This window comes from Carettochelys insculpta, chromosome 8 (genome assembly GCF_033958435.1).
Source record: "Carettochelys insculpta isolate YL-2023 chromosome 8, ASM3395843v1, whole genome shotgun sequence".
NCBI lineage: Eukaryota > Metazoa > Chordata > Testudines > Carettochelyidae > Carettochelys > Carettochelys insculpta.
The window spans coordinates 3,713,836-3,740,281 of NC_134144.1; the positions used below are offsets into that span (position 1 = coordinate 3,713,836).

A 26,446-nucleotide genomic window follows, 5' to 3' on the forward strand; every position below is an offset into this window, starting at 1 on the left:
TGTTTTTTGAAATAGGAGTTCAGCATTTATAGCAAAACATAGAAACATATAAGGAACATTCACCTGCACTAAACTGCATTTACTGTGTGTATCTAGTACTGTCTTTTTTGGCTTAAAGGCTGTTAGTTTATTTTTCTGGTTAAGTCAGTGGAAACTATACGATATGAGTTACTACTGCATCATTCTAGAGAAGGATCAACATCAGAGGTTCAACCTGTAGTAAATGTGTCTAGTTCAGCACGCTCTTGTACAGCAACATCCATCATCCAGCACAATTTTATTTAGCCAGATGTCCACTTATCATGGGTGTGGCCAAGTTTCCCGTGGTCCCATAAAGTTTGTTTAAAGTCACTAGTCCTGGCTCTCGGTGTTCTGTGATGTTGTTATTTAGCTCTAATTTACCCCTCAATAATCTAAGAGCCCAGTCAGCAGTGGAAGTGTTGGTAATGCTACTTGACAATATTGACCTCCTGTGATTTGGCAAATTCTCTCATTTGGCACCAGTCATGTCTCGATGGCTCCAGACCAGAGAAGTTCAACCTGTACTAAACCTCGGTGTTTTCTTTTACCCATGAATGTTCTGCCTACCTCTAGTTGGAGTTTCCTGATTTTCTTTCTGAGTGGATCAGTAGAAACATCTTCTTGTGGTGTTTGCTCCTTAATTTTTATCACTGAAGAGAGGAACTTTGTCCAGGTCCTGTTGCATTTGTTTAATGTCTGTGAGTTAACAAATATATGTATTTCATAGGTGTGTTACTTTGGGGAAGAAAAAATTAATAGTGTGTGGAGGGAGATGGGGGGGATCTTTTCCAAAGGGGATTGAAGCTGTTTGGAACAAGTGTTAGTTATTCGTTCATGGTGGGGTTCTCATCCTTTTGTTTGGCTGCAGAATTGTTCTGAATCATTAGCTTGGCTAGCTTCAATAAGGCAAATTCAGTTCTTCAAGTGCTTGATCATGTACATTTCACATTAGTTGTGCACATGCTGTACGCACTGTTGCTAGAGATGTTCCCTCAGTTGTCTCCATGGGGCCAACTCTAATACAGTAGATCCTGCCCAGTACCAGTTATGGTCCTCCCATTTGACGTGGCTGTGGCCCGCAAGGTGTTTACCAATTTCATGTTGCTGGTCAGCCTCAGGCACTGGAGTACCCTCATCTTCCTGTACTTTGCTTACTGGTTACTCGCAGGCAGCTCCAAGCAATAGCATTTCTGACAATGGACAGGTTTCATGCCCTATCAGATCTCATTGCAGAAATCTCTGCATTTCCCCTGATGATGGCCAGAGCATGCACACCCATGGGTCATGTGACAGTGTGCATATACATGGTCTGCCATGCCAGGCTTCACAGCGGTCCCTGCAAATTTCTGACTGGATTATCTCATGAAAAAAAACCTCCAAGGTTTCTTAAGGTCCTGTCGCTACCGATTTGTCTGAGGTATCATTGGCAGCCTTCCTGATGCAGATGCCCATCCAGGACCTTTGTAAAGCCACAGTGTGATCCTTGATTCACACGTTCACATTTCACTTCACCATAACTCAGCTGTCCAGAGATGACGCTGTGTTTGGCCAAACTATGCTACAGTCTGCACAGCCATGCATGCCTGCCTGGCTCCATGGGTACTGCTGGAAGTCATCTAATGTGGAATGAATGTAAGCAAGCACTCAAAGAAGACAGCTGTTACCTGTTCCATAATCTGTGTTCTTTAAGATGAGTTGCTCATGTCCATTGCACAACCTGCCCTCCTCCCCCACTGTTGGAGCTTCTGTCAAGAAGGAACTGAATTTGAGAGAGTACTGTGCTGTGAGGGTGCCATCCTTTGGGTCACTAGAGTCACTCTCCTACAGCTAATGCTGAGGGAAGGCCTTACAGTACCAGTACATGTGGCATGCACACACACCTAATATGAAATGGTCATGAGCAACGTACCAAGCACAAAACAGACTTTTAATAATCCTGAAGAACCTGGAGCCGTCTTGTGCCAGAAACATAACATACAAATTTGACATCATCAACCAAGGATTGAACAGAGACTGGGAGTGGTTGGCCAATTACAAAAGCAGTTTATCTGCTCTTGATGTTCACACCTCCACATTAGCTACTGATAATGGACCGCATCCTCCCTTACTGAATTGATCTGATTTCTCCTCTCTTGATGATGATCACAACTCTGCTTTAACTGCTGATAATGGGCCACATCCTCCGTGACTGAACTGACCTTGTCAACTCTGGCCCTCCTGTTGACTGGGACTCCCTCCTTTTCATAAGCCCATATATTTAAACCCTCCTCTGGAACCCCTCCACTCATGCAAGTGATGAAAGGGGTCTTTGCCCACGAAAGCTTATGCTCCAAAATATCTGTTAGTCTGTAAGGTGCCACAGGAATTCTTGTTGTTTTTAAACAACACTGCACTTTTCGGAAGGTATGAAGAATAGGTTCTCCATAATAAAATTATGGGTCAGGAATCTAAACTATCTAAACTATTAACAAACTGCTAATTACCCCCCATCCCCCCAAAAAAGAAGGTGTAGAATAGTAGTATTCTTGTCCTTAACCGTATGAGTGCATGGGACACTATAATGGTATGAAAAGAAAAATGATACTGGTAAAATGTCTTTCTGGAAAATCTTTATGGAAACATATTAGAGTTTCAGACTTGATTGTGCTGCCATAATTTAGTTATCAACAGATGATAGTAGTGCAACATTATTTCTTAGTACTTGCCGTTTTAATAAATTGCCATTTAACATCTGTAGTGTTTTAAAATTCTGTGAGTTCAAATAGGGTATAATTTCAACCATGAAACAGTCCTGTACAAATCTCATCTTAGTCATGGTGGTGGCAGAGGAGACTATAAGTTTTCTTGTAGAGAAGTGAAATCCATATTTTGGTTGAAAAATTAATTTCCTGTAGTAACCAAAATATGTGACCAAGTTGTGTTTAGATGCCATTTCAGTGCTGCCTCAGAAAATAAGCAGAATGTTAGTGAATCACTTACTAAAACAGATTTTAAGTTAAATAACTATTCTAATAATTTTGTTGCCATTACGAAAATTAGGATAGGGTAGGATGTGCAGGATAGCTACAAGGCTGAGAGGAAAAACAGTGATGTATGGGTTAAAGCACTGGACTGGGACTCTTGAGATGTTCTGTCATGACTCTAGCATAGGCTGTTTGAGTTACTTTATCCAAGTCACTAAATCTCTTGGACTTGCTTCTCCTCTTATGATATGGAAATAATAGTTTAACTCACAAGAATGTTTGAGGCTGCAGTCATAGGGTGGTTAGGTGCCAAGATACTTTGGTGATGAGTGCCTTAGAAGAAACTTTGGATAAACAAAAGAAGACCGAATAAATTTCAGAACTGTTGTTCACTGCTCATTTGTGACTAATTAGGAGGCTGGTTTTTAGGCCGTACAATAAATGTAATAATCTTATTATGGCAGGGGAATGAACTAGGTAAATTAATAGGTCTGCGGAAACACCAACATTATAGATGGAAAGAAGTGTGAAACCCCTCAAAGATTGCAGGTAATGCTTGTCTGGGATTGTGGATCGGTGTCAAAATCAGCACCATTAGACCGAGTTTCAAGTTGTAATTTGAAGATGTGCTTACTAGTGTGCCTCCTTTCCTAGAGAGGGATGTTGCGTCAACTTTTAAAGTTGAAATCTCTGATTTCCAGCGGTATAAAGTATTCCTTTCCGTACCACCCAAGATGTCTTTAAAATCACAGTATACTTTTTTGCAGTTTTTCCCCCCACGCTGTGACATATCGCTGACTGTCAGTGTTCCCTCTAATATTTCCCACCACTTGAGCAGAATGAATTTTGATAAGTGTGACTAATTGCTTTCATATTAGTGCCCGTAACAAAATTCTTTTGGTGGGGTGAAGGGCCTCTGTGTGGGCAGCAGCTCAGGCTTAGGAAGGAGGCTTGTGGTGAAGGGGTTCAGGGCTGGGACAGAGAACTGATGTTAGAGGGCTTTAATGGGAAGGAAGCTGTGCAGCTGATAGGGGAGTTGGCTGTCTACTTTATTGTAAAAATTTAGAACTAAGAGTCATTATAATGAAAATTTTAGATGCTATAAAGCAGTAATCTACATAACACTGCAGTATATCTGTAGTATGTATGTCTATGTAATATTGAGCAGTTCTCAAGAGCCATCAACTTCAATGGTTATGCTTGAAGCATTGAAAATGCCTTCAGAACCAGAAACTTTTTCAAGAATTGGACCATGTGGTTGGAAAGAAAAAAGTTCCATCTTTGCGGAAAGCTGTATAGACTAGTGCTGCTTCAGAAAAACAAGCAAAGTCCATTAAATCTAAATTATTGTGGGGGAGGGAGAATTTAATCATCAAGGATTTCCTTTTTTAATGTTTTTCTGTGAATAGTAAAACTTTTATTTCAGATAATTAAGAGTTTTGAGAAAAATTGTGTTTCTATTAGACAACATTAGTGCCTTTCTCTTCATGTATCATGCTGAATCTTAGAGTCGAAGCTGAGGAGACAGTTGTTCCTCTTCCTTGATGAGCCTCGTAAATTAATTAGGTAGTTGTGGGGCTTTTGTTTGTTTTGTTATTTTCATAGAATTAATATTTAAATGTCAAAAAAGTCTGACACGGCTGTGACAAAAGTGTCTTTCTGACACGCCTGAGCATAGGGGTTTTAAAGTTGGTGGGACCAAGTATTATCAGCAGCCATAATTGACAAATAATACCCCTCATAAATACTGCCACTCTTTTCAATTAGTTTTCATGTAAAATCGGGATGCAAAACGATGGCCTGTCAACTGACAATGGATGACAAAAATTAATAAATTGTCTTCTAAATAGTATGGACACTTAAGAAAAATTGGGCAGCCAATTTAGCACAGCATGAACCGGCGGGGGGAACCTTTTGTACTGTTGCCGTGCCACTAATGTTGTCTGGGTCTTTATTAATGGTGCTTGGCTGCTGCTGACAGTTTTGTTGCTACTGGCAACTTTCTTCATTAAAATTAAAGCCCGCATCAAATCCCATTAGCTGCACTCAGGGTACCTTGCATTTTTATTTATATATTATTTCTTTATTAACACATTCTTCATCCATAAAAAAGTTGGAGGACATGGTTTTAAAAATGGCCTTTCACTTTGTCCGGGGCCGGCTACTTAATTAAAAAAAGAATTTAGGTTTTCTAACGTATACATTACACCCTTTCTGTGGTTAAGTAAGTAACCCTGCACAAAATTCCATATAAGTCCCTTTTTAAAATTCTCTCGTGCAGTGTTTTTCTATACAAACTGCAAATGCCTTGAGTCTTCCAGATATTCCTTTATAAAGGAGTAATGTCCTATGAAGAAAATCAAGGGCCTCTTACATTGCATCACTTGCCAATCTATCATTAATGGTGACACCTCTCTGCTTACAGGAAGAGTGACAAATTAAAGTAAGTTACATGCATCTGCTTTTATAGGAAAAGGCACCTGTCTTATGTCTCTGAGACCCTTATTTGGGTGAATTAAACTTTCTGAAACAATTACTTTTAAAATGCTTCCAGATTTGCATGCACAATGGCGGGATTATCTAACTAGCCAGTTGGACTCACATGAGGTAGCTAGGTAGTCTCATGTAGGGTTTGTACCGCATTTCACTGGAGACCAAGGTGTGATCCCTTTAGAAATGTGACTGTTATTTGCAGTGAGGTTGTCAAAAAGTTGAGAGACTTTCAGATGTAATAAAATGTTGAATTGGAGTGTCAAGAACTTAATGATATTTTATTTTCTGGACAAATTAAATAAAGTTTAGTCATTGCCACCTTTGTTGATGTTGCTAACAAGATTTCTGAATGTAGTGCTGTGTGTGATAGCGAGAAACTTGCTAGAAAGGATACTAATTCATTTAAAGCAAACTGCTGAAATTTAATTTATTTTTCTGATGTGAGCTGAGCTTCTTGTACTAGTGATCTAAAGGTGGAAAGCCAGTTACTAGTGAGCCTAAAAGATTCAGAAAAGGTCAACAAAAATGATTAGGGGTTTGAAACAAGTGCCAGATGGAAAAAAGATTAAAAAGACTGTGACTTTTCAGCTTAGAAAGGAGTAGAGTAAGCGGGAGTATGATAGAGGACTGTAGAGGGTGTGGAAAAAGTGAATAAGGAAAAGTTATTTATTTGTTCCCATAACATAAGAACTAGGGTTCACCAAATGAAATTAATGGGTAGCATGTTTAAAACTAACAAAAGGAAGTTTTTCTTCACGCAGCACATGGAACTTCTTGCCAGAGGGTATTGTGAAGACCAGGTTTTTAACAGGGTTCAAAAATAAGCTAGATAAATTCATGGAGGATAGGTCCATCAATGACTGTTAGCCAAGATGGGGGGAATGGTGTCCCTCACCTCTGTTTGTCAAAGGCTGGAACTGGATGGCAGCAGAGGGAACACTTTGATTACCTGTTCTGTTTACTCCCTCTGGGGCATCTGGCATTTTCCTCTTTTAGAAGACAGGACTCTGGGCTAGATGGACCTTTGGTCTGATCCAGTATGGTTGTTCTTATGAGACAGCTGGTCTGTCATAAGACGTGGATTTAAAAGTAGGGATTGTCCATGTTTTAGAATGATCAAATTCATTGTTCATTTTTTGGGCATGGGTATGGATGTAAAATGTTGAGTTTGTTACTGATATGGCACTAAAAATGCCTCTTTAAACTTAATTCAGTATTTCAAAGTACAATGCATGTAGTATGTCACATCATGTCCAGGAATGAAAATGCATACCGTTTTTTTCAATTAGTTGTGAAGTGGTCATTTGTTGCTCTTTGTGTGTGTGATAGATTGAATGAGTACCTTTTATGAAAACTAGCAAATAAGTGTTCAGACAATGTCTTAGGGACACCATTTTTATCCCAGCATAAATAATATAAGTGCTGTATAGAAATACCACTTCAGTTGTCACTTAAATGGCTTCATTTATGCGTTTTGTATGCTGAGTGAAAAACAATTAACTGATTAAATTGTATTTTAAATAGTTGCACTGATGGTAGTTCTTTTGATTAAAGTAAATGTTTTATGGATCAAGTCTAAATTTCAATAAACTGAAATGTAAGTTTGTCATTTTCATTCTTGAGAATGGGCATTTTTAAAAAGAAAATAAACTGAGACTATAGAATCATTGTAGGTACAATAAATCTAACCACTATCCCAGCCCTTCCCTAATAAACTTTTATGCTTACAAGGCTGTATGACTTGTTAATTGTTGAATGAATTTTACTGTGTATGGTGGCAAAAGGTATACTAAGTAGAATGTAGTCAATCTCAAATGATTTTAATATTAAAGCAGTAATAGTATTTAACTTGCTGACATCATATTCAGAATCCTGTGGGTTCCTTTTAATTTCATTGATTAATGCTGAGTTGTTAAGGGGCATCTTTGAATATCATCTTGCTAACCTTATAAAGAGAGCTTTAAGTAGGCCTTATACAGAATGGTGACAGAAATCCAGCCAGTGCACTCAAGTAATGAAGTCAAAGACAAGGGACTAATTCTGCAGAAGGGACTTGAAACCACAACTTCATCAAAAAGGCAAAGAGAGGAGAAACAAGGCAGTCTGCAAAGTATCTTGGATGTCAGTATATAAATGCTAGGAGTATGGGAGACAAGCAGGGTGAAATGGGAATCATAATATATCAAGAAAGTTGTGACTTAATTGGCATTACAGAGACTTGGTGGGACAACTCCCATGAATAGAATACCAGCATTGAGGGATATGATGGTTCTGGAATGGCAAAAAGGAAGTGGGTGTTGTGTTGTATATCAAGAATGTATACACTTGCTCGGGGTCCAAGGGGAAGTGAGCAGCTGACCTGAAGAGAATTTTTGGGTGAGAGTAAAAAGGGTAAAGAACAGTAAAAATGTTATGGTGGTGGTCTATTGTAGACCACCAAATCTGAAAGAGGAACTGCTGAGTCACTCTCTGAGCAGGTAACAAGATTAGTCAACTCATGCGTTAGCACTGAGGAATTTTAATTTTCCCAATATCTTTTGGATGGCTGTTACAGCAAGATATAAGTAGTACTGCAAATTCTTAACATGTCTAGGGGACAACTTTCTGATTCAGAAATTTAAGGAAACAACTAGTGGATCAGCTTCCTGGATCTGATTTTGAGGAATGGAGATGAGTTAATTGCAGACGTGGTGGATGGTGGATGCTAGATAGAAAATGATCATGATCTAATAGATTTCAAGATCATAAGGAAAGGAGGACAAGAGATTAACAACGTAAGGACATTGGACTTCAGAAAGGCAGAATTCAGCCATCTCAGAAAACTACTAGGAGAGGTCCCATGGAAAGACCAGTTAGGAAGAAAAGGAGTTGAAGTGGGCTGGCAGTTCCTAAAAGATGTACTACTAGATGCTTAACATCAAGATATTCTGATACAAAGGAAAGATAAGACCCACAGGAGGCCAACTTAGCTGTACAAGGAGCTTTTGAGGTATCTAAAAACCAAAAGGGATACTTGCAGGAAGTAGAAGTGGTAACGTTTCACTGACAACTTGTACATGGGAATAGCAAAATTTGTATAGGGACAAATTCAGGAAAGCCAAAGCAAAGAGTTGCCAGTTGCCAGTTGGAGCTGGCAAGAAATGTCAGAGACAGAATAAAGGGGTTCTTCAATTAAGTCAGACAAAAAAGAAAGAGAAGGGATGGTGTTTGGTCCTGCTACTCAACAGCAAAGTTGAACTATGACATCAGATGATATGAAGACAGAGCTGCTCAATGCCTATTTGCCTTAGTCTTCTCATTAAAAAAAAAAAAGTGGCTGGATGACTAGATACCATACATGAAAAAGGGGAAGGCGTGCAGATCAGGATATGTAAAGAACACGTCAGGTCTTCTGACCAATTTGAATGAGTTCAAGTCAATAGGAGCTCATGCTATTCATCAAAGGGTGTTGATATTTGCAGAAGAAACATCTCTCTTGATCTGGATGCGTGAATAGAGCACACACTGATCAAATCTGCATATGACACAAAGCAAGGAAGGTTTGCCAATATTTGTAGGATAGAGCTAAAATTCAGAGAGATGGTGCTAAAATGGACAACTGGCTATAACCAGCAAAATGAAGTTCAACAAAGACAAATGTAACTTGTGACACTAAGGGAAGAAAAACCAAATGTGCATGTATAGAATGGAGGACAACTGTCTGGGTGGCAGGCAGACGCACTGCTGAGAAGGATCTGGGAGAAGTGGGGGATCACAACCTCAACATGAGTCAGCAGTGCATTGCAGTAGGAAGACCAGCTGGAGCTGGTGATAGGGGGCCAGCTGGGGCGGAAACATGGTCAGTGATTGGCTTAGGGGCCAGGGACAGAGGACCTTCCTTGGTCTGGTAAATTCCGTCATTTGAGACCAGTCCAGTCCCACAGGTGCTGGACCAGACAGGTCTAGCCTGTAGCTGAAATAATGAAATTTATTATTTTTAAAATCCTATGACCAAGTAGTTGACCAAAATGGACCTTAAATTTTGGAGGGCCCTTCATCTGAACAAAGGCTAAAGGAACGAGGTATTCAGCTTGGGAAAAGGAGATTGGGTGTGGGGAGGTGTTATGTGAAGGGCTGCCAAAAATAAGAAAAATGGATTTAGATTAAATCTCAGGAAAAAGTTCCTAACTGTAAGAACAGTAGGACAATGGAACAGATGCCTAGGGAGGACATAGAAGGTCATTCACTGGAAATTTTAAAAAGGTTCCTGAATAGCCCTGTGTCTTGGACCATTTAGACACAGTACATCCTGATGCTAGGGCAGGGGTTAGATTGGACAACCATTGCTGTCATTTCTGTCTTTAATTCTAATATGAGAACTAACTTCCCCATACGCATTGTGTGCCCTTCTCAGGTGCATTGTGGCTGGCCCATTTGAAGGGATGCCAGGTTTGGTGAGAGAGAGGATGGAAATCCAGGAGCATTTTCCATAACTTGCCAACTCTCATCCTTGTGATTGACCCTAAGAAGGTGCAAACTGGCATGTTAAACCTGTCAATGCCCAGAGCTGAACATGTGTACTTCACGTGTTATTTGACCTATGTACTACTTTGTTACATTCTTTGGCTGTCTCACTGTTGTTCTCATGGAGCAGAATGTGTTCTCTCTGGTAACTGGTTTCATAATTTCTTGCCCTTTTTATTGATAGTATCATTTTAGATTTCAAATTTTTCTCTCTGTTGCATTTATAAACTAAAGCCTTTCTTCTTGTTTAAAGCACAAATAAAATATCTATTGCAATTCCACCCCCAAAAATATTCACTATGGAAAAATTCATGTTAAAAAATGAGTCAACCATACAGCAGACATGTGTCCTCTGTGAAAATCATCCTCATTAGAGAAGTTCCATTTTTTTAAATGGGCAAGTTAAACTAGATACAATTATTGCTCAGAGGGTTCTCCCTTTCTGTGCCCTTTTCAGTTCAGAATTTTTTTTTATGACTTTTAAGAAGCAGGGGTCTAGGTTGGTTATAATTACAACTTGACCATTTTAATGGCTCACCCATTTTGAATGCGTTGCTAACACACATCTCTTTTTGCATTGATGTAGATGTGCTTTTTTATATTTGGAAAATGTTTTCAGTGTGTGTGCATGTGCAAGCTTGTGCAATGCACACACAAACATTCTGTATTACATTTCCACTGGTGCTACTCAAATACATATGTTATATTAGTATTACTAAAAAAGCTACCTTTAAGACAAATGCTTGGGTTTCAGGACATAGGTTTTGCTGAGTTACTAAAACTTGATTCTCATTCTTTTTGGCAATTGGGTATTGACTTGTCTTCTGGGTTCTATATTTACCATCCCCCATTTATTAAATCAGTGCAACAACATTACCCACATTTAGGGAAGATAAAATTGGTGTATGTAAATGTGATGAATTTCAGTAATTAAAGAATCTGTAGCACTTACGCCCTAAAATAATCCTAAGTATCTGAAATGCAATTCTTATTGCTAAGTGTAAACAGCATCTACCAAAAATTGCTGTTTCAACCCTTGTTCCCCTGGCTAAACTGGAATTCTCATGCAGACATGGGAGACCTTATATTTCTACACCATTGTTGGTCAGAATATGGAATTGTTGGTTTTTTAATTGCTGGCCTTAGGGGTGGTTTGATGTGAGAGCTGGTGATGGAAAGAAGGGAGAGTGATTGAGCATGTTTGCACCACCGAGCCAGTTCAATAAGTCCCTGGGTGATGGTCAGCATCATGAAATAGCCAAACCTAGTGTCACTGCCCAGTTATTGAGCATAGACACTGTAGTCATTGGTGCTGAGGATCCTGTGATAAGAGAAGACAAAGTGAAAGGAAAGAAAAATGAGGCAATCAGAGATCATATTAACTAGAACAATCAAGAAAGTACCTGTCAGCCGTAGGAGAGAAATTCTCCACTTCTCTTGCAGAGGTTTAAAGGCCAATGTATAGCAGCTCATTGAATTTTTTTTTCAACTTGGGATACTTATTCTTTTTAAAAAATCTCATCATAGTTCACAGTTTCTGAGGGTTGCTTATGGAGACCTTCTTGGTCCCAAAACTTTACAACGTGAAGTGTGAACCTTTTCTTTTCAATAACATGGACCATAATTTTAAAAAAAAAAAAAAAATCTTCCTTTTCTCCATCAATGTTCTTGGTTTTGTTATTCAGTAGATGCTGTATTAAATTGGATTTTGTGTCCATCATTATTAAAATGTGAAGTGTGTCGGTCACAAAGCATACATTTCAGGGCAGTTAGCTGAATAATTCTTTTCTTTATTATCCCAAATTACTGCTGAGCTCTGGAGAGGTGAGCAGTTTAGCCAATTATTGCCATTTGAGCTGGATTTGTGGGTGATTAGCTCCTGGTCGAATTCAGTCCTGGCAAGGGCTTTGAAGCCTTCGCTTGTGTGATTTTCACAGCAGTGAGGTAGGAATAGACGCGGCTAATGACAGGAAGGTCGCTTGGGTTATGTGACCTGTGAGGGGAGGGTTTGGGTTTAGCAAATAGGGCATCCACAATAACAAGTGTGTCACTAACCCTGCCGTGCATAATCGGAGTTTTATAGGATTGTTGGAGATGCTGACAGCTCAATTAAAGTGTAACCCTTTGTACCATACACCCTGGCAGAATGACAGAAATATTACCAACAGAAAAAGGAGGGGGCCACAAGGGAACTGGTTAAAAATCCAGTATTCTTTTGCTTGCCCCCTTTATCGAAGCTTGCACAGACCAAGCGGCAAAAAGCATCCGTTTGTGAAATAATAGGCTGTCCAGGGGAGGGGTATGGTACCAAACATGTCTACCTCAAAAAAAAAAAAAAAAAAAAAACCACCTTCTGTTAAGTGCTCTTCCTAAATGTTTCTATAGAAACACTTTAGATCAGGATGGAAAGTTAAATTCTGTTTTTAAGCCCAACACATCTTCCTTCCATCAACCTACTCCTTTTCCCATATCCTTTCCTTATACAAATACAATAAAAAGAATTTCATGGTGCAGGGAATTGAATTACAGTGACTATAGTGCCCACCATCATGTTGCGATGTCTGCGCAATGATCACTTTTTATTTTACACATATTGCCTTAATGTCTTGAAGAAAAAAATGATCTGTTGTCTTGACTGTACAGCCTACTTTGCAGCTGTTACTGTCACAGTAGGGCCGTTCTTATGTTCAGTGTGTAACATTTGTTTTATTCTGTTAGTTCTTGATATTTGTTTTTACTTCTAAGTTACAGTATTTTCATTGACATTGTGTTGTATGGCAGCAGCATCTGCCCCAACACAGTTATATGTTAGTGCATGGAACAGGAGCCACAGCAAAAAGCCAAGTTCAAACAAAGCCAATAGCTACTGGCTTCTATACTTTTGTCTTCAAATGCTTGGTGTCAGCTGTCTGGTTTCCCCAACACTAAGTTAATGATTTGTGTTGCAGTGCCTTTTGCATGAGAACTGAAAGTGGTCCCTGGGAAACTGTAACTGCAAAGTGTTAATACTCTTGAAATTACTAAAGGCTATAACTTCCTACAGTTCAGGATAGAGGTGAATAAACATTAAAAGACAACAGAGGTCTGGGTCCAGTAAGGCAGAGTAACAAGGTTTGACTTGCTTGGTAATATACCTGAGCTAGAATAGCTAATGGAGTTCTTACCAAAGGATGCGCTGTTCCCTTTTTAAAATGAATGAAGCTGTAATAATAAAGTAAATCAAAAATCAATAGTGGAAGTAATGATGAGCAGCAATAGTGTATTATTTAGGTACTCAATTTTTATAATGCTGTCATCACATGAGTGTCAGAGGGGTAGCCAGCTTAGTCTGTAGCTTCACAAAAAACAAGTAATCCTGTTTCACCTTACAGACTAAAAATTAAATTAATAGTATTTTCACTTCCTTCAGAAGGTACATTCAATATTATTACTCTGTTCATTGACTGCCGTACCACCAGCATGTGGCTGATGAGAACTGCTGTAGTTTTAGAGTTATAAAACTGTTGTTTGTCACCTCACCAGGTGTGCACCTATGGTGGAGTTCAAACGTTACATACTGCATTTAGCTATCAGTTCCTATTTCACTGATGACAGTTGAGGAGTTGCTTTTTTTTCTGCTGTTGCATAGAAGCCTTTTTGCCTTAAAAATAAGGAAGCAGCCTCTCAGTCAGCTGAAGGAGTTATTTGTACATCTGATACTTTAGGTTCTGTGTACGGTGATTTCTTGTCACTCTCCTTCCTCTAGTTTAGTGAAGATGTTTATTACAACAGGTGAAGCTAGCAAGTTGACAGTTCAGCTTGATGTCAAGTATCAGGATTCAGGTAGGCACTGATTTTGCTGTTGAATAGGCCACCAAATTTTGGGTTTACCTAATGTCCTCCTTGAGGAATTCTCTGAGACCTCTCATATCCATTTTCAACATCGTCTCTGATAGCAACGGTCCTCACCAAAAGAAGAATGTTCCATGAACTTTATTACTCATTACAGGCCTGGATTTAGGCCAGATTTTCATCTTCAGTCACTCTCATTTCATGATGGAATCCTTGGATAGCATAAAATGCCATAGCCACTCCTACTTATTTGTTGTGGTCCTGCCAGAGGAAGTGACATTTGGGGGCTGTGGGACCTGATGCAAAAGAAATTGAATGATGCTTGATGGTCCACTGTTGGGCTATTACCAGCTGATAAGACTGGCTCTAAGTTACTTGGGGCCAGTCCTGTGATTGGAAGCAGTGGAAGATGGTTTGTCTGTTCCCCTGCACTTGAATGTGTCTGAGGTGTAGATCCTGGAACCAAGATCTGTCACTTTATAAATGGGACATATTGTGTGGTGGTGTTTAATGGGCCTGTAGTGGATCATTTCAAGTCTCCAACTGAATAGTTACTGTAAGAGGTACTGTTGTAAAAGGTCAGCTTCCACTAACCAACACATGAACTCCCTAGTTCATTCCTTGGTGTGACTTTTCATAACATGGTATAGGTAGGCCATCTTCTGTTCAGACCCATAATTATCAGAGTCCCTGGGCTCTTATTGCTTTAAAAAAACTATCATCAGTCCTTGGAGCTTAATGCTGTTCTTTCAACTATGACGAAGCCTCCCGTGAACCACTTTATTTCTCTGAGCTCAAGTGTTTTCATTTCAGTGGAAGAAATTATTTCTGGAGAAAAGCCACACCCCCAGACAACAAAAGCACCAGAATGGACCGTGCTGTGCCAGTGGGAGATGCTCTACTGCTGACATACTGCCACCATTCATTGTAAGCAATTTAGTTAGACCAGCAGGAGAGCTCTTTCCCACTGGCATAGAGTGGTTGCCCAGGAGGCCTTACAGCCACAAAGCTGTAATGGTATAATTGTGTTTCTGCAAGGTCCATGGTGTAGGCATAGTATAAGTGTACATTTATAGTGTTACACAAATTCTGAGTTGAGAACCCACCCCAACTTCCCCATTCTCTTCAGGCAAGGCCTGTGCTCTAATTCATTTTTTTCTCATTTTGCCTCTCTCCATTTTCATTAATTGTTATAGCACTGGCAACCACACCATTCTGTTCCTTGGAAGCTTGTTTTGTTTCCCTGCTCTGTGGCTGCTTCTTGGATAGTGCTCCAAATTCCACACTAATAGTGTATCAGCTTCTAGGAAAGAATTTAATTATTTTAAAATTCTGGAGTATAGAAAGACGCTTCCTTGTCATCATTGTACATAGCAGGTACCTGGCACATAGCACTATAGATTGCAGTGATGAGATCTCTATGCACAACTTTTTTCCCCCTCTAAGTCTGGGATACATTTGAACATTTTTCACCTTTTTCCTCAGCTGATCTGACACTTGAAAAAGAGCTAGTAGGGGCCACAACCATCACCTTAGGAGGTGCACACACAGTGCTTGCTGATGAGCTGGTTTAATATCTATAGAGCGGTAGTTGCTGCCAGTAGCAAGCTGGAAGCCTGTGGAGAAATGGAGATCTATTATCATTAGAGCTTCTGAGAGCAAGAATTATAGCTTAAGACATTATCTCTTGCTGAGTTGGAAAGAACAGGCGTTTGCACTACCGCTAGTATAAGAGATCACAGGACTTCACAGGCCATCTTATGTGATCTATTGTGGGAACTGCAGAGTTTGTCAGACTGTGTTTACAGCACTAATGGATTCAGAAGGTAGTTGTATGCTTTATTGACCAAAATTCATATATAGCAGATGTTCGTGAACTTCTCTCTGAAAATTGTTGGCATGGTGACTGATCTGACTTGGGATTTTTTTAAACAAGTGTGGTTTTCTTTCTAAATAATGTGCAGATTACATGGGCATAGGAGTTCATAGCACTGTTACCTGCTAACTGCAATAGCTACTGACAAACTGGGAAGTTCTTTGGGAAATTAAGAATTCATGATGAAGTGAAAGGTTGTGTTTCATTCTTTCAGAACAAAATTAAAACGGAAATATACATATTTAAAAAACACTCTTCCCAAGACACACACACCTGGGGTGAAATCCAACTCCCCAGAAGCCAGTGTGAGTTTTGCCACTGACTACAGTGTGGTCGGGATTTCTCCCCTTGATTTCAGTACACCACTGTAAGAAAAAATCAATGATTTCTGAAAGTTCTCTTTATTTAAAAACATGCTGTATCAGAGATCAGCTGAAAAGTATAGTAAGACTAGCACCTTTGTTTTCATGTGTAACCAAAAAATGTGATGTATTTTTGCGGGTATGTTAATTTTAGACCTGTCAGCCTCACTAAGGCCAGTCTACACTAAATAAGTCTATTTCAGATACACAATTCTAGCTATGGCAATTGTGTAGCTAGAATCGACTTATCTGAAATCGGCTTCTCTGGTCATCCTCAGAGGAAGGTCAATGACAGAAACTTTTCCACTGACCTCCCTTACTCCGTGTGACACAGGGACAGACTGCCAACTGCTGATAGTTCAGTTTTGCACATTCCTAACAGATGTGTGAAATTGAACCCTGGAAGACTGAAAATGAGTGGGTCTGCCTCTGCCTGCCTCCATACCCAAAAGGAACAGTTTGGGTTTCTGTAAAACAAACATACAAAGGCAACCTTAAACATTTTTTGAAAAAACTACAGTTTTTAAAATGGTTTCTTCATGTAAGAATGAAAAGTGGAAGAACTGGAGAGTTAGTGTATAGTACATATAGAACTTCAAACATTAACTTCAAACATTAACCTAAAACAAATTCATGGTGGTTTCTTCAGTCACTTTCATTTAAAACTGCTTAAGCAGGTAAGGATTGTTGCCCATGGCGAAGGATTCATAATTTCTAGATTTAATTGTAAACTAGATATTCATACTGAGCTGGAGGAATAATAGAGCTTCAGCCCACCACCTTATGTGCAATCGATTCCACATGGGAGTCTTGTCATTAACTGTTCCTAGTGTTGCTGTAATGATCAGGATGCCAAACCTGACAGTGGTCCGTAGCATCTCTCAGTGCCTTGAAGCTCAACAACACCAGCTGATTGGCGCCGTTAGGGCCTCGATCTCTAACAGCAAATGCAATCAATAAATCTTTGTTGGTAAATAATTGCTACTGAACGGAGTTTTAATATAAATTTATGAGCAGTGTTTTATCACAGCTTGGGGCTACAGCAAGCCACTGAGTGATAGATTTCAGATAACACTTACATTCATTACATTAACTTTGTAAGTTATTTAAAGCTTGTACACTTAACATTGCTTTTGGCTTGCAATGACCTCCTGGGACTAGATGCAGAATAGACATTACTAATAAAGAGATTGCAACACAGACAGTTCCCCTGTTTTCTGCACAATCAGAGAATTTCCTGAGCAAAAACTAAGCAATGAAGTTGTCTGTGTTCAAATCAAAATATTGTAGCTCATTAAAACCACACAAAAATGATCTGGCATTAAATAATGTAGATACGAAGTAGTCCACTATTAAATCCACAACTACAGTTTTTGGGGAAGGTGATAAAATTTAATTTGAAGTGTTAAATTCTTTTCATAGTTTGTGAGCAAATTGTAGGTGTTAAAATCTTGGGAGTATTGAGTCTTGAAGCTTGGGTCATCCATGCCTTAACTGTACTGTTAAAATTAGGAAGATAAAGTACAGAACTGATTTATGTAGATCATTTTTCAGATCAAATGATAGTATCTGGTCAATGAGGGTTTTTGGAACAGACTTTTTTAATGAACAGGAAGATCTCTCTTGGAGAGATTTTGGGGTGGAAATTGTTATTTGTTTAGAATAAGGTGTGCCCCTTAATTGAATGGCCTGAGATGAAACATGGCTTACAATGAACTGCATGAACACAGGTAGATTTAGTGGTAAGCACCACTTGAAAGTGAAGTGAGCTGAAGGATTTTTTCAAAAAATTAAGTGTCTTTCTTTATATACTGTATCTATATTTCAGATCTAGTGTATGCTTATGTACATTTAAAACTGTTTTTAACTCATAGGCAAGGAACATTTCTCAAGGCTGTTCCCCAGGGTTGCAAAAGTCGGCGGCTCTCTTATGTTAGAAAGACAGATATGTTACCGCTTTTGCTTGATCAAATATTTTGTTAAAATTATGACTGCATATGATTGCCTTTTGATCAACATAATGTTAATTTTGAACAGTGCTTTTAACTCAGTGGAGCAGGAGGTAGGTTTGTATACATGCTCCTGCTTCCCCTGCTTAGTCTCTGATTTCCTGGGCAGATATCCCCTGTATTCAACAATTAAAATACCTCCCTTCCATTTTTCCCATTGTTTTCCTGCCTGATGTTTCTAGACATTTCATAGCAAAGAGCGAATGGAAGCGATTCATCCAGTCTCTTTTTTGCCTCTCTGCAAGGGGGAACCACTTCTGTTATGCATCTGAGGAGTATGGAAGAAATGAAAATAATTTTTTTTATGTCTTGCTCTGATGTGGAAAATGAGGTCAAGGAGATCTCGGGGACTGGTGCTGGTCCACAGGCTGGCCATTGAGAAACACTGCATTAGAGGAGATGATGAAGGGGAGGTATAATGTAGTCTCTCTCCTCCTTCCAATATCTACTGTCTAACATGCACTTGCATGGGGGCTGCAGCAGAGGTATACAGTCCCTGACTCAAGATTCTAAATGTGGCTCTTGACGACAACTGAGTTAAGAAAAAATAGTAGTTTTATGTATATATTAAGAACAGAGATGTTTTTCTTGTATATCAGCCTGTCACTTTTAACCTGAATGGTCTGAATCAGCCCTGGCACTATGGGGAGCAATTAGGGGTCTCCTGCTATCTCAAGATAGGCCCTCATGGGGATAAATAGCCCACAGCTGGCCTGGATCAGCTGATTCGGACTTACAGGGCTTGGACTACGGTGCTAAACATTGCAGTGTTAAATGTTCAGGTTCAGGCTGGAGCCTGAGACCTGGGACCCTCCAGGTCAAGCCCAAACATTTATACAGACATTTTTCAGCACGCAAGCTTGTACCCCACCAGAGCGAGTCTGCTGACCCAGGCCAGCTGTGCGTTTTTATCCCCATTTTGTCACACCCTCAGGAACACTTTGAGCAGTTACTCTGACCCTTCTCTTAAGAACATAAGACCAACCATACTGGGCCAGACCAGTCTAGCCCATTATCCTGTCGTCCAATAATGGCCAGTGTCAGATACCCAGAGAGAGTGAACAGAACAGGTAGCCATCAAATGGTTCCTCTTCTGTCCTCCATTTCCAGCATCTGATAGACAGAGGCTAGAGACACCATTCCCACACATCCTGGCTAATAACCACTGATGGACCTATCCTCCATGAATTTGTCTAGTTCTTTTTTGTGACCCTGTTAAGGTCTTGGTCTTCACAACGTCCTCTGGCAGAGAGTTCCACAGGCCTGCCATGCACTGTATGAAGAAAAACTTCTTTGTTAGTTTTAAACCTCTCCTTTAATTTCATTTGATGATTTTGAGTTCTTACGTTATAGAAACAAATAAATAACTTTTCCTTATTTACTTTTTCCACACCAGTCATGATTCTATTGACCTCTCTTGTATCCCTCCTTAGTCTCCTCTTTTCTAAGATGAAAAGTCCCAGTCTTTTTAATCCCTCTTCATATGGCACCCTTTACAAACCTCTAATAATTTTTATTACCCTTTTCTGAAGCTTTTCCAATGCCAACGTATCTTTTTGTGAGATGAGGTGACCACATCTATACACAATATTCGAGATGCAGGCGTACCATGGATTTGTATAGAGGCTTGCTAGGTCACATATTGGAGATTTATATCTTCTGCAGCTGAGCGCATTCCCACTGATGCGTGCCTGCAGAGAGGGAAGAATACTCACTAGCTGCACGGTTGCCTGCTTTCCTCCTGGCTGAGAGAGCACCAAGAGAGCCCAGGAACTCAACAGGGTCTGTCTGAGAGGAAAGGAATGGTTAGCAAAAGATGGCTTCTGCCACTCAACCACGTACAACAGCCTTGGGGACAGAGGAGAAGCTGAAAATCAGTTCCCCAGTTGTCTGGTATAGCGTAGACTTAAATAAACTTTAGAATTATTTCAGATTGTGCTGTCTAACTCAGATCTCCAGAGGACTGTGTATAAGCAATGCTACAACCACTCTCCCTCCTGGCCCACTGAATGCCTTTCCCCCCTGGACTGAGGGAGGAAGGAGTAGGTATTGTTGCTGTATGTGCTGTGCCAATTGCTTACAGGGGAATTATGGGTTGTTTCCACCCCTGATGTACCACTTGAAACGTGTGAATAGATTAAAACAGGGAAAACGAGAGAAAATCTTCCCCAAAGTATTAATTACATCCCCTTGATCTTTCAAAAACAGCACATACTGCTAACCCGCAGGCTGAAAAGGTTGGACAGGAAGAGAACAAGCCCTTTCTCAGTAAAGCCAAATTCTCCTTAACAACGGCTAGGTGTCAGTGATGAGATTAAATCTGTTATTTTCAACTGCTGTTTTTAATGTTGAGAATCCTGTATTTTGTGGGGATATTAACCTTGTGTTTTAATTAACTTACTTTGTGTGTACACTGACTATTAAAATCTTTACAATTTAGCTTTTCCCAGAGGGTAATTGTGCCCTGGAACTCACTATACTTGAAGAAGAGAATACTGCATATAATATGGTGATACGAATTACTTCTGAAGTTATTACAGCTGTACTAGATGTGAGTCTGAGCTGGATCCCCAGATCTCTTCTACCTCAGACTTTGGGAATGTTCTGATCTGGAGTAGAGATGGAGATTCACTTTTCTTCCTTAAATGAAGCTCTATTAATTGTTCTGCTGTTTTTTGAGTGCTATTGAGAGGAATCATATATCCACCAGGAAGACATCAGAATGCCAAAATCTTCCTGTAGTTTGTCATCCTCCCTTAAAAAGCCATTTATATACTGCCAAGTCACAGAGCTAAGGCTTTAAAGGGTTTGATCCAATGGCAGTTTCAGTTTTCACTCTGTTTCCTGGATTTTGTGATACTTACCAGTTCAAATAGTTTTACATTACATTTTTGTGTGTTAAATTTTTTTCTGGGTTAGGTTGTGGTTCTTTTCTATGCTATATGGTTTAAATTTTGAAATATGTAATTCTAACTTTAGGATTTCACTTGCTATAACAGATTAAGTAAATATATTGTAAAATCTGCTTATTTTTAAAAACATAGAGTGACAAACAATTGATACATCTTGTTCCTCCCTGTTAATTGTGCATTATGTTTAGTAGACATTATTATATATAAAAATACAGCGGCAACCTTGTTTTTGAAATATGCAGCTTGCATTTTGATTGGCAGAGTGGTGACTTCATCCAGGTCCATGAAATGGGACTTCCTAACCCTCCCATTCATAGTAGTAAAACCTTCTTTGTACAAGAGCCAAGTGCATTTTAGACATTTTAACATCATCCCAGTTGTGGGATTGTCAGCCTTCCAGGATTGTCTTACAGCATCCAGGAATTAAAGATTCCCATGTGACGAAACTTCCAGGAATACATCCAACCAAAATTAGCAACCCAGCACTTAATTGAGCTTATAATTGCCATGAACAGGGACTTCCAAAATAATAACATGTTTTACCTGTAACTGAGTGGTCATCAGAAAGGGTGAAAATGCATTTCCACCTCTTGAAAAATTCGAAGGAAGTGGAAAGGAAGAAAATTATCCATGTGGAGCACAGTATTAAAACAAACATATAAGCACCATTCAGAAAATAGTTTGGGAAAGATTTTTTTTTAATCTGTATAGCACAGTGATAACAGTGCAATTTTTTATTTTAGGTGAATTCAGTTTTAGTTAGGTGCAGTACAAAAACCTGGACAGGTGAAATTACATATCACCTCTCATAGAAAAACATAGAAGTCAAAGGCAGCTGTAAGCTTTAATTTTTAATAGAAGAGAACAACTGCTATTACATGAGAAGACAATAATTGGCATATAAACCTCAAACTTGCAGAATCATGAAGAAAGAAGCTTCAGAATAGTGTTCTATTTTCACAAGTTTGAGATCTCCAGTCCTGGGAAGTTTCATCCAACAGCACAAAGAGAAATCTGATCCCCAAACTATCAAAAAGTCACTAGAACACATTTGTACCTAATGTAAAGTGTGCTTTTGGGTACCATGTCTTTCTTAGCTAGTATGAATTCTGAAAGGTCACTGTTGCGGCCTTTGTTTAAGGAGTATGTCCAGTAAAGGACAGTTATGACCTCAGGAATCTCCTGTGGAACCATCTCCATGGTTGCTAAAGAAATATTCTGAATCCATCTGGGTTGTGGCATGAGGGATTTAGATGAAGATTGTCTGTCCGTATCTGGGGGAGGGAAATGGTTTTTTGAAGCAACGGAGCAGTCCTAATTGAGCATTGGCACAGGACTGACCCCCTGTCCCCGTGTATTGTTGGGATTCAGTCTGGAATGACATAATTTTATAAAGCAAGCTGTTAAAGTAAATATGCACCATATCTTTTTAGGGTTACTCAGTGTGAAATATTAAACACAGTATCGTAATTGTAAATACTATACATTTTAACTTCTTTTTCTGTTGTATTTTCTGTGTGCTAATATTGAATACTGTGTCTTCAATATTTAATTTTATTTAGTGAAACATTTTTGTTACACTCAGGCATAAGGTAAAACCAGCACATGTTTTAGTTCAAATTACTAATTATGATGAGCTTTAAAATAACAAATGCCAGCACCGGAATTTGGTTTGAACTGGTCCATACTATTGAGCACCCGTGACACCATAGAAGATGAAGAATTAATAGATACTTCTCAGTACAAAATGGTCAGGCCTAATTGTGGATCCTCAAGATGGTACTTGAGTGTGATAATAGAAGTTCGATATTTGCCAGAGTAAGAGCAGTTTAAACCAAATTATACTCTGCAGAATTCATTAAGAAATGCCTTGTATTTGTGTTTTGTATCAGAATTTCCTGGACAAATCTGGTCTTATAGCATTGATTAGCATGCTGTGGCAATTCATTTAATGCCTTTCAATGTGCTTAGCTACACGTTTAGTTCAGGATAGACTGAAATGGCATAGAAGTTGTACGCAATCTACCTATGGTAATGATTTTCAAAAATATAATTTATGGTTTACAAAACACTAAATTTCAGCTGAGAACTGGTTTAGATTAAATCCCTTGTTAAAGTGGTGATATTCATAGTGTTTGTTGTTTTAACTCTTAATGAAAGATTTCCCTTCCACAACCTGTTTTACTTGTATTTCCTTGTAAGGTTCTCTCCTACTGTCACCTGCATTAGTAGTGCTTCCCCTTGGTGGAATTAAAAGTAGCTAGAAAAATTTCTGTGCTGTGCCATCACTTGAAAAAGGGAGGAAAAAGCTGCACAAATTAGTGGAATGAATGTTGAAGCAGAAACAATCAAATGCTAACTGCTGCATTTCCCTGTCTATGCTGTGATGGAGCTCAGAAACAGAGTTATCGACAAATAGCAGTTGACTTAAATGAATCCAGGAGCCACACGCTAAAATCACTAGAATCCATAGTTGCATAGAAAATCCATTTAGAAAGAAATGTATTATTTATCATTTATTTAATAGTGCCCACAAGTGTACTAGGTGCTTAAGTTGAGCAAAGATCAAGAGTTGATTTTTATGGCTATACATTTGATTGAGCACCACTGTAAAAATTTAATTCTGAGGGAGATATAATTCAGTTGAAAAGCTTCTTGTGGTAGGCAGAGTGGACAGAACAAATGTTGATATGGGTCATATTTTGTTGATCTGACTTCCTTTATTAAAAATGAGTTGAAGAGCTACTAGTTGGTGGTGCTACTGGTAGCCACCGATCAATATATTTTTGCAGAAAGAGAATAGAGAAACAGAGTTTCCACTTGGCAGCTAGTATCAAACAGGGTGCCCCAGAAGTTGGACCTAGAACCAGTTTTGTTCAGCGTCTTCATTAATTATCTAGATGATGGGATGGATTGCACCTTTAGGACCAGAAGATGACATTAAGCTGTGGGGATCAGTAGATATACTGGAGAGAAGGAATAGTTACCTAGAAAAACTGGAGAAATGGGCCAAACAAAATTTTATGTGGTTCAACAAACAGATATGCAGGATCCTGAACATAGGACAGAAGAATCTCATGCTCTGCTACAGGCTGGGGACTGTCTGGGTGTGAGGCAATTCTTCAGAAAAGGACCTGGGGATTACAGTACACAAGAAGTTGAATCTGAGTTGACTCTGTGCCCTTGTTACCAAGAAAGCTAATGGCTTGTTGAGCTACATTACAGATTGAACCTCTCTAATCCAGAACACACTCATCCAGCATGATTTTAGTTAGCGGGATGACCCCTTATCATGGGCGTGGCCATGTTTCCCATGGTCCCATAAAGTTTGTGTCCAGCTGTCAGTGTTCTGTGCCTTTTATTTAGCTGTAATTTACCCCTAAATGTCTTCTCAGAGCCCAGTAAGCAATAGAAGTGTTGGCAATTCTGGTAGACAATATGACCTCCTGTGGCCTGGCAAATTCTCTTGTCCAGCCCCGGTCAAGTCCAAAGGATGTCATGTTAGAGACGTTGAGCCTGTAGTAGGATCATTGCCACCAGATTTGAGGAAGTGATTATTCGCCTCTGTTCAACACTGGTGAGGACACATCTGGAGCACTGTGTCCTGTGTTGGGCTCCATACCCCTTTCCCCCACCCCCCCCACAGAAAGGATGTGGACAAATTGGAGAGAGTCAGACAGAGTGCAGTGGAAATGATAGGGAGCTGTGTTGGGACATATGTCTTATGAGCAAAGGCTGTGGGAACTGGGCTTATTTAGTCTGCAGAAGAAATAAGTGAGGGTAAATTTGATAGCAGCCTTCAGCTACATGAAGTAGTGTTCCAGAGGGGATGGAGTAAGGCTATTTTCGGTGACAGAAGTCAGAACGAAAGCAGTGGTCTCAAGTTGCAGTGGGGTCGAGGTCCAGATTGGATATTAGGAAGAACTGTTTCATGGGGTGGGTGGTGAAGCACTGGACTGGGTTGCCTGGGGAGGTGATTAATTTTCCAGCCTTAGGGAGTTTGAAAACCTGCCTTGACAAAGCCCTGGGTGGGATGGTATAGTTGGGAGTGGTCCTGCTTCTAGCAGGGTGTTGGACTAGATGAGTTCCTGAGGTCTCTTGCAACTGTAATTTTCTATGGTTGTGTGCGAGTGAAGAGATGGAGAAGCTTGCAGAGACACACAGGTCTAGAGTTTTAGTTAAAGTGTGATAAGTCTTTTCTGCCCTTGCCTTTGTATAGATATGCATTTGCAAAAGAGCATGTTTAATTCTCTTCTCTTCCTTTCCCCCCCTCTTCCTCTCTACCAGGGTGTGCTGCTAAAGCGAAGTGGCAAGTCATTGAATAAAGAGTGGAAGAAGAAATATGTTACATTGTGTGACAATGGTGTACTGACCTATCATCCCAGTTTACATGTAAGTATACTACATGCTCGGCAGTCAGCAGGTGTCAGACCACAGATAAAATACTGTAAGCAGGCTCATCTGGACACGGTTTGACAAAAATATCCTGTCTCTGCTGGAAAGAAAACCCTGAAGCTATGAACCTCTGGGCACACTATGGAGCTAAAAGTCCATAGTGTGATTACATGTACAATCTAGGTAGCTTTCTTGTATGCATTTTACTAGTTGTTCAATAGATGTGAGAAGTTTATTTTTCTTGGGCTTTTCTAGGCTTTTAGGAATGAATAAGTACAAGAATTTTAAGATGAAACTTTTTGACTTGGGAAGGGTGATCTGAATGCATTAAATATGAGTCTAAGCCAGTTTCCTCTGTAACAGTGATGGTTGCATTTTAAAAATAAATGTTTTAGCACCTTTTAGGTTTTAAATAATTGTGGAATTTATGCATACTCTATTAAAATGTTGAAGGCACTACTGCACCATCTTTACATTGTTTGCTGAAGAAGGGGGTGAAAGCATGAGGAACCTCTCCTGCCTTTAGCCACTTTCCTCCCAACACAGTCCACAGCCACAATCATGATTCTGGGGAAACTTGGTTGCTGCTCAGTACTAGCACTCCTTTGAGCACTATCTAACTGAAAAGAGCAGAGAAGGGTCTGTTCCATTAATCAAAACTGATTGGGTAGGAAGAAGGGGGAGAATATTCTGTCTCCCTTTGAAGCGGTGGAGCCAAAACTACTTCTGCAGTGTGGGATCTCAATATACTCAGGCTCTTTAACATATTGTACAGCATGATCTGTGACTTAAAACCACAATCTAAGCTTATGTTTCTGAATTCAACTAGATTAACAGAGATGGAGTGGATGTATATTTTTGTGTTGTACAATCACAAAGGTCGATCAAATCTATAAATCTAGCATTCCAGCAGTCTCATCTGTCTTTGAAAATTTAAATTGTGAACTCTAAAGCATTAGAGAACGTAAATCTTTTTCTCTAAAGGGATGCATCATTTGCAGAAATACTGTGATGTTCATAGATCAGCATGCTGGGCATCATTTTAGAATGTAATAGCTATTGGGGCCGCCAGTCCAGTCCT

The 26,446-nt window shown here is 39.5% G+C and overlaps 1 protein-coding gene across 6 annotated transcripts in view; it reads left to right on the top strand.

The window, feature by feature from the left end:
• The window catches only part of AGAP1 (ArfGAP with GTPase domain, ankyrin repeat and PH domain 1), a 507,914-nt gene that overhangs the window by 289,966 nt on the left and 191,502 nt on the right, over positions 1-26,446 (top strand). For all 6 annotated transcript variants that reach the window (XM_075000598.1, XM_075000599.1, XM_075000597.1 and 3 more), the window contains one exon: positions 25,258-25,362. In XM_075000598.1, the coding sequence (XP_074856699.1) occupies positions 25,258-25,362 (105 nt within the window). The remainder of the gene's footprint in view (positions 1-25,257; positions 25,363-26,446) is intronic.